We start from the raw sequence: 9,229 nt of genomic DNA, 5'->3' as shown, positions 1-9,229 counted from the left end.
TTGACTTTGTTGACTTTGGAGGTGGACTCGGAGGACTCCCCGGAGAAGTAGTGGGATCCCGTAGGCATGAGAGGATGAGGATGTCGGGGGCCTCCGGCCCCTCCGGCTATGACGGCATCGACGGCTGTGCGGAGGAGAGAGCCAGGGGCTGAACCGTAGCGGGTCAAAGCGGGTTCAGAAACGGTTGAGTTGTGAGCCTGAGAAGAAGAGGAGGAGGAAGAGGAAGGTTGGTACATCTCAGCTGTTTGATGAAATGCCAAATAGGATTATGGATCGAGCTTACAAGGTCCAAGCTGGTTTTGCAGGTTTGGCAGTTAATTAAATTGGATTAGAAAAATGGAGAGGAAGAGAGAGAAGAGATAGCATGATGGATGCCAAGTGGGATGCCACTTGCAGAATAGATTATTGTGACAAGTGGGGTGTCTGCCTGTCACGTGCAAGTTTGCTTACACAGTCACAGATTCCCTGCATCTCTCCGTAAACTGACTTCATTCATGGTATCTCCTTCCCCCCACCCGCCCACTTGACGGATATTTCATCTCTCTATTTTATTCCTTACCGAAGAATCTTTTTCTCCCTCTCCAGTGCCTTTTATATATCCACACACACACAGTAAACTACCAACCGGCTCTCTATTCATTCCTCATAATAATAAGAAGACTTTCTTTAAAGTAAGAGTAAAGTATAAAATTCGCAAACAACTTTAAAATTTATCCCAAACATTAAAAATAAAAATAATATTTTACTCTTAAAAGAAAAACGATCCACTTTTTTTAATTTTCTATTTTCATAATTACCATAATTACGATTAATAATATTATTAATCTATTAAATTTACATGTATTTTACTCAAAATATACGTAAATTTTGGGTTAAGTACGATTTTGGTCCCTAAGGCTGCATTTGTTTCTAAGAACAAGAAAAGACAAGACATAAAAGATAGAAACACAAATTTTTGTGTTCTTATATTCTGTTTGGTGATAAATTAGAATAAATTATGAAAATCTAATTTATTCTCATTTTTCCATTCAAAAAATCTGAGACGAAAAATATAATAATAAAAAATATAATTATGAAAAATTAACAAGAATAATAAAATAAAAAATAAGTTGTATCCCTTATTAGTGTCACCGTGTCCTTTCTATCAGGATAGATACAAAATATACTAGTTCAATGTCTTTAGACACAATGTCTTTATCCATGTCTTCTCTGTTAAACACGATTTTGTGTCTCAGTGTCTCTGTAAACAAACGCAGCCTTAACATATTGGCCGAAATCTTTTTTCGTCCGCTACCTTTTTTTGCATACAAAATCGTCCTTTTTACTTAAATATTAAAATTTTGAACCAAGTTACTCATAATAAAAAAATTTATAAAATTAAAAAAAAAAGAAAAAAAAAAGAGAAAGAGAGTGTTTTTTCTCCTACGAAGGGGAAAGGGAAGAAGAAGAAGGGGGAAGGAAAGAAGAAGAAGAAGAAGCTGTCCACAATCCCCCTTTGTCTCCGCTTCCATTGCCACTTCCATACAGTTTGGTCCCTAAGATAAATACGATTTTAAAATTAAGTTAAACCTTAAAGATAATTTTGTATGAAAAAAAAAGAGATTTTGGACGAAAAATTTTTTGACCTATACTTTAGGGACTAAAATCGCACTACTTAACCCTAAAATTTTAATTGATTTTGAATAAAATATATGTAAATATAAAGAGTAAACACCCAATTCGGTCTCTGTCCATTTTTCATAAGGACAAAGCGATCCCTGTCCAAAAAAAGTACGTCCCGGCCCTGTCTTTGCATTCCGTGAGATATGGCGGTCCTTCTGTGCCTTCCGGCGTTGAAAACAACCGGAATAAGCATACGTGTCACTTAACGGTGATGAGTTGGCTGCCAGGTGTCCTTGAAGTGCCAAGCTGTCAATTTAAAAATGGACAGGGGTCAATCTGTCCCTACCTCCCAAACAAAAATGCTGTCGTTTTAAGTGGGATGGGAGGTTCAAATGCTGCACTGCTTCACACTATTCTCTGAAAATGTATCACTGTGTTCAACTGTAAACCCTAGGACAACATGGTTGATAGTGAAGAACGTGAGTTGACATCAAATCGGCGAAGTGGGAGAGTTGAAAACGAATCAAGTTGAAGTTTGAAGGTTACCGGGAGTGTGGGATCAAGGTGGAAGAAGAAGTGGGTTGCCCCAGAGTGTAATTGTAGAATTTATACAATTTTGTTCATGTCTGGAACCGATATGAACCCAAACAGACTATTCTTTCGATGCCCATATTTTAAAGTAGGTTTATTAACAATTAAAATTTTGTTCACTTTGTTTCTCATTGATGCTCATACTTCAAGGTAGGTTTATCAAGAATTAAAATTATGTTCACTCTGTTTTTCAATAGATTCATAATAAAGAATATTATTTTGTAGACTCCAACACCTCATTGCAAATATTTTTATTGGTTTGATGATTATGTTGCATCATTCAATGAGGATGCTGCGAAGACTCTTTTGTTCGGAGGTTTGAAGCTGAATCAGAATCATAAAGAAGGTCATTCTTCTGCAGATGATAACATAGTTAGGGAGTTAGAGAAAAGATTGGTTGGCTTAGAAATTCATTTAAAGAAAGCTAGATTGAATTTTAGTCAAATTAGATGCAGTAGTGTTGAATATGTTATGTTGGCATTTGTTGCTGGAATTGTAGTTGGAAACCTGTTTAGTGGTGTAGTTTAGAGAGATCAATGTTGCTTCTGGAATACTGTGAAACATGGTGATCTTGGTTGTTAAGTTATTTAGGCTATGGCATTTGTTGCTATTGATTACTTTTGATGAATGAATATAAATATAATTAAGCTGCTTTTGTTTTTATATGTTCGTTTATTCAATTTTAAAGACTGCAGTAGTATACATGATTTTATAATAAATATTTGTTGAACAAAATAAGAAGCCATCTGTTAAAAATTGAAACTTAAGACATGATACCATAATAATAGAATAAGGGAATAATCATAACAACCCTTAATAATATAGTTATCCAAAAGAATATTCAACCAACTATATCACTGGTTGCATGTCTTAGCATCTAATTATATAATAACAAAAGCAAGGGCAACACAAGGTCCCTAATCAACATAGTTGTCGTAGCAAGTAATCTGATAACCAAAATAGACACAGTGTCCACATGTTATTGTCCAAATTATCTATTCTTCCTAGTTTCAAACTTTTAAAACTAGATCAACTACTCAATTCTTGTTAGGAGGCCTAATCCCTAGAGTGGGGATGAACTTAAAAAGTCTTGATGCAGTTCCTGAAGTTGCTGCAGCCATGGTCTCAACTGATACTCCTGTTGATACACCTTGGTTCGTTGGAGCAGTGGGTCTCACAATTGGTTGCTTCTCCCTAAAACATGGTGCAGAGTTGGTGTTGAATTTTGTTGCAGGCTATCCTCAGAGAAGATCATAGCAAAGGTCATAATTAAATTAAATAGAGATTACTAATTTAACTTAGGACCATTTTTTACCTCATCTGCTTGGGGTGCAGACTGGAAGACATTAATTTCCTCCCCTTGACTATGGTTCACTGATTGTCCTATTGCAGATGTTTTGAGAAACTTCTTTTTGTTCTTCTTTGCCTTAGCCTATCATAAATGGTAACTGTTAGGATAACAAATAAATTAGTGTTATGCTAAATAAAGATCCTAAATTGGCATAAACTCACAGCAGCATCTAATGTAGTTTCCTCAGCATTGGCAGTTGAGTTGTTCTGTCATGTTTGCTGAACCTGTTTAATCGTCAAATCACAAGATTGGAACACAAGAAGACTCAACTAATTAAGACACTTAACTCTTTAACTATATATTTATAAGACAGTTAGCATATTAAATATATTTTGAAAGTGAGTCATCACTTGTTGGATTATACCTGCTGAATGTTAGCTTGGCTTGACTCTACAAATTGCAAAGGCACTTTCTTTGCCCTTCTCTCTTTCTTTGTCATAGATTTTCAATTCGGGTCTTGAGGTGCATTGGTACAAGTCTTGTAGTAGTGTCCTAGCTGACCACACTTTGAGCAAGTGACCTGAAAGGTTTTTCTACATTTGTTTGGATTCATCTCTTACTCAACCGGGTCTGATATTCTCTTCATATTTGGCCTATGAGCAGCTCTTTTGATTGGAGGAGGAAGAGTCTTAGGAGCATCCGATTGTACCCAGTACTCTTCACTATTAACCGGTTTAATGCAATGTGAGTATGTAGCTTTTACTGCTTTCATTGTCAGCCACTTATGCACAAAATCTTCAGGCCTAAGGCCCATCTTAGACATGGCTGCCACTGCATGTCTACAAGGCATACCTATAGACATGAATTCAATTTACCACATGCAATCAATCCTATGTAACAAATATACAATTTTACAAGTACGAAATAGTATTCAAAACAAGTTTACCAGTTAGCTGTCATAGGTTGCATGTGCATGTTCTTTCTTCAAGATTAACCTCAACCTTGTGATTTTGACAGTGCACTTCAAAAAGAACTCTGTTACTATCTCCAGCCCAGATAGCTTTCCCTTTTTGGCTTAATGAAGTCGTCTAATCTTTTTTGCTGCATTGGAGCTAAAGCGCTAACATGTTTCTCTAGCTTCTTTTTGTGTGCTGCCATCTTCCGCATTAGATAACATCTTAAATCCTCGTACATTGTTAGTATTGGCTTACCCCTGTATACCACTATCTTAGCGTTCCAAATTTCACACATATTATTGGTGATATTGTCAACCTTGGGTCCGGGACTGAAAAACACCTTTGACCAGGCAGCTGGATCAAACCTATCAAGATATTTCCAAGCTGGAACACTGATCTGTTTCAGCTTTTCCATAGCTGCCTTGAACTCAATTTGTGTGGTGCAACGTGCACAATCCCATACAAGTTGCTTGGTGTTTTGGTCCTTAAATTGCTTGATGAAATTCTTCCAAATGTGTAGTACGCAGTTCCTATGAAAAGCCATTGGAAATATGTTCTTTAAGGCTAATGCCAATCCCTACTAGAAAACCAACAATGCAATCTAATAACCCAATTTGGACCAACAATGCATATCAATAAATAAAAAAGGCCATTAAACAAGTTCAGACCAACAAATCATATCAATAAATTATAAGATATGAGATTCTCACAATTCAAACCAACAATGCATATCAATAAATAACAATGAATGAAATGAAACAACTATTTTTTAATACCTTTTGCTAGCCTGATATAAAGTTCCAGCCCCTTTCCGTGCTATCACCTAAGTCATGCTGAAGTTGTGTTAAGAACTATTTCCAAGTGTCCTTACACTCATTTGACACACTGCAGATAGTAGCTGACCGCCATAATAGCCCTTAAGAAAACAACCGTCTAATCCAATCAAAGGCCTGCATCCTTTTATAAAGCCCTTCTTGCAAGCATCCAAGCTTATATATAGTCTATCAAACAAAGGGAGAAACTCTAGCTGAGGTATCATGTCTAATCTTGCAGTTGAACCAGGGTTTGTCCTATGCAGTTCCATCAGGTAATTCCTAATCTTACCATATTATGCTCCTTCGTCGCCAATTACCTCCTCCCTAGCTGCCTTAAGTGCCCTGCTTATCATTTTACCACTCAGTTGGATGCTGTAGTCTTCGATCATGTATTCCATAGCTTGCTTTGGCTTCAAATCTGGCTGAGTAAGAAGCCTCTTAACTAACTTTGAAGTTACCCACTGCCTATAAGCAAGGTTGCTGCTGAAATCCCTCCCACAATTATACTCATTGAACAAAGTTTTTACTTGAAAACATCCATGTGCACTATTCCATGATGTCAATATTAGCCATGAATAATTTTCACTTGCACAGGCTGCCTTGACCTTCTGCTTCTCATTCTTTAGATACATAACATCTTTACCCTCATATACGAAATAATCCTTCAGCGCACTCTTAAATTCTTCCATTGTAGTGAAGGTTTGTCCAACTTTAAATTCAACCTTTTCGTACTCAGTTTCTTCATTAAAGGCATCATATGCAGTCTTCCCTTCATCCTCAGATGATACTGGGCTGTTGAATGCTTCACTTTCATAATCATATGGCTTGTCATAATTTGAATCCAATTCCTCAATAGTTGGCCCAACACTCCCGGATGTGCCACCCAAACTAGTTCTAATGCCACTTAAACCACCACCTATAGTGTCAGTCTTATTTCCATTGTACATTCCATCTCTCTGAATATGTTTTCTTCTAGTGCCCTTATACTTCTTAGAAGGCCTCTTTTGGACAGAATTTTTCTTAGCTGTGTCCATACTATCCTTTTTACCTGAACCAGCCCCAACCTCCACATTTGGGCCAGCCCTATCTTGAACTATTGGGCCATGACTAGCTTTCTTTTTAGGTGAAAGTCTCTTCTTCTTTTTCTGAATATTTTTTTTCTTTTCCAAACTCTCATCACTGTCTATATCCTCAAAACCAAAAGGAGGAGGCTTATAAGGCTCATTTTCTGTGGTCTCGTATCCATCATCTGAAGATGATGATGATTCACTCAGCACAACATTATCACGCTCCACACCATCATCAACAACTTCAGGGACATCTATCGGGTGATCAAAGTAAAGATAAAATTCATCGTTGCCCTTATTTTTCTTCTAAGCATTCCTCAGTTTGTTTATCTCAGCATCATCTTTAATAACATGTAGCCCAGTTTCCATGTTATCAGCAGTGTTGTCAAACCAATACATCTCCTTATATGTTATATACCCTAACTCCTTAAATAAAATTTCTAGATAAAAAAAGTTAATATAGTCTAAATCTATGGGTGGATACTTATGTACTTTTCCATTAACATAACATAATACCCCCTCTGAATTTCTCTTGAAACTTCCTCCATGATAAAATACAGAAACAACCATAAAATCATTCATCTAAGACAAACAAAGTAAATGATATTTTATATTACAACCTCTACATAAATAATTGTGATTTTAATTGAGTACATATATATTTTAATAGAGTACATGTAGTTAAAGTAGCTATATATTCTAATGAAGTATTACATATATGGAGACACAAAAAAAAAAAATTCCAACATCACTACTATGCATGATGTAATATAGTCAAAGTATGTAGGTATATATTTACTGGTTTCTTGTTTCACGGAAAAATCAAATTTTAATAGAGTACATAAACATTTGCTAAGGTATATATTTGCCTTAAACTTTAATAGAAAATTGCTGTGAACTCTTTTATAAACACTAATCATAACAATGTTTATATATATATATATAATATTAAAATTTGAATAAAGATAATATATCTATAAGATTTGTTGTTAGATATAGAGTTTGTGATTTTAATACAAGCAAATTGATGCATTCTGAACCTACTTGCAAACTGTATATGAATTTCATTGAACTCTATTTTCTATATATGAATTTCATTGCAGGAAGGAAAAACATCTTTCTCTCTTAATGGCGAAATATCCCAAAATTAGCAACATTGAGCCCTAACCAAACTCTATCTTTGTTACGCGACACCGAGCCAAAAAACAAAAAATGCAAACACTCACAAACCCAAAACTAATTAAACAATACACAATGTAACTAATATTTTATTTGAATAATCTGTTACTTATCTTGAAGACTTGCACAAGAAAGTTCTGTCAACGTCGTCAGGGAATCCGTTAGTGGTGCCGTCTGAAACTTCATTTGGAGCGTTGTCAGCAACACTGTCAGCGTCTTACTTAGCTCCACAGCCAGGTAGAGTGTTGTCGTTTTGTTGTCTTCAAAGAGTCTTCAGAGAGAACATGAAAAGATTTTGGGTATTCTGTAATTAGGAGAAAGGGAAGAAGGGTTAAATGGAAACTCAAGGCTTGTACTATACGCACCATTTCATATCCCCCACCTAAAATGACAGCGTTTTTATTTGGGAGGCAGGGACAGATCGACCCCTGTCCATTTTTAAATTGACAGCTTGGCACTTCAAAGACACCTGGCAGCCAGCTCATCACCGTTAAGTGACACGTATGCTTATTCCGGTTGTTTTCAACGCCGGAAGGCATAGAAGGACCGCCATGTCTCACGGAATGCAAAGACAGGGGCCGAGACGTACCTTTTTTTTTTAGACAAGGATCGCTTTGTCCTTATAAAAAATGGACAGGGACCGAGTTGGATGTTTACTCATGGATAAAGACAAATAAATCTCTAATAAAAAAATAAAAAAAAAGGAAAAAAAAGTGAGGATATGGATGGGAGGGGGTTAGGTTGACATGGAAAAGGAAGAGAGAATCTTGGAAAATAGGGGTTCTTAGAAAAAATATTGGGATTCGTTTGTAAGATTTGAATTCAAAATAAGGAGAATTTTACTTTTCTGTATTATGGGCAACTAAAGGATTATTGTCAATGTTAGAGTTATCTTTATTTTAGTAAATTAATAATTATTTGTTCTTTTATTCTTGATTAATGCATTAATTTATATTTAATGATTAGTTTCATTCTTCATTTTATGGATGAGTGTGTATTAAAAAATAACTCTAATATAGATTGAATTTTTTTGAATTTTAAAAAAATTATATCATTAGAATTATAGTTTGAAATTTTTTTTCACAACTCTTTAATTGTCTGGATTTAATGTGATATATGATATATATTTGTATCATTTTTTAGTTTTTAGGGTTTGTGTGGCTTATAAATAAGAGTTTGAACTTAACCCTCTAATACAATTGATTGATCAAGGAATTGATAGTTGGTTAGATTAGAGGAGATTGAGTTGTCTAGGAATAGGAATTCAATCACCTAGGATTTGCCATGAATTATTTCTTTGCATGATTAAGGTAGTTGACTTTGAATGTAAATTCAGAAATTTAAATATTTCTGACACCTAAGCTATCTTTATCATATTATTTTCTTAACCAATTTTATTTTGTTTTTATTTATTTTCCTGTTTTCATGTTATTTACTATTGAATCATAAATTTTGATTGTTTGACTAGAATAATCAATTGACCATTACTTGCTTAATCCGTTAATTTTATGGGACTCACTCACCTGAATTTATTACTTGGTACGACCCGATACACTTGCCGGTAAGTTGTGGTTAAAAAATTCACACCAAGTTTTGACCGCGTTGTGTCACGAAAATAGAGAATAGAGACCAAAATAGATCGTTTTTATTTTGATGAGTCGCGTTGTCATTCTGAAAAATCGATAAGAGTTAGGTTAATAATTCACTCCACAAACACAGGACAATCAT

General features: G+C 35.2%; 1 protein-coding gene across 1 annotated transcript in view; it reads right to left on the bottom strand.

The window, feature by feature from the left end:
• LOC107616271 (transcription factor bHLH128) overlaps positions 1 to 590 on the bottom strand; it is a gene marked incomplete in the record, with an annotated part of 4,782 nt that extends 4,192 nt beyond the window's left edge. Inside the window, 1 exon segment of the mRNA XM_021110842.1 lies at positions 9 to 590. Coding sequence (XP_020966501.1) covers positions 9 to 236 — 228 coding nt within the window.

The sequence above is a fragment of the Arachis ipaensis genome, chromosome B09 (genome assembly GCF_000816755.2).
Source record: "Arachis ipaensis cultivar K30076 chromosome B09, Araip1.1, whole genome shotgun sequence".
In the NCBI taxonomy this organism is placed as follows: Eukaryota; Viridiplantae; Streptophyta; class Magnoliopsida; order Fabales; family Fabaceae; genus Arachis; species Arachis ipaensis.
Note: the sequence above shows the minus strand (reverse complement) of the source record. Positions and strands in the feature narration are given on the sequence as shown.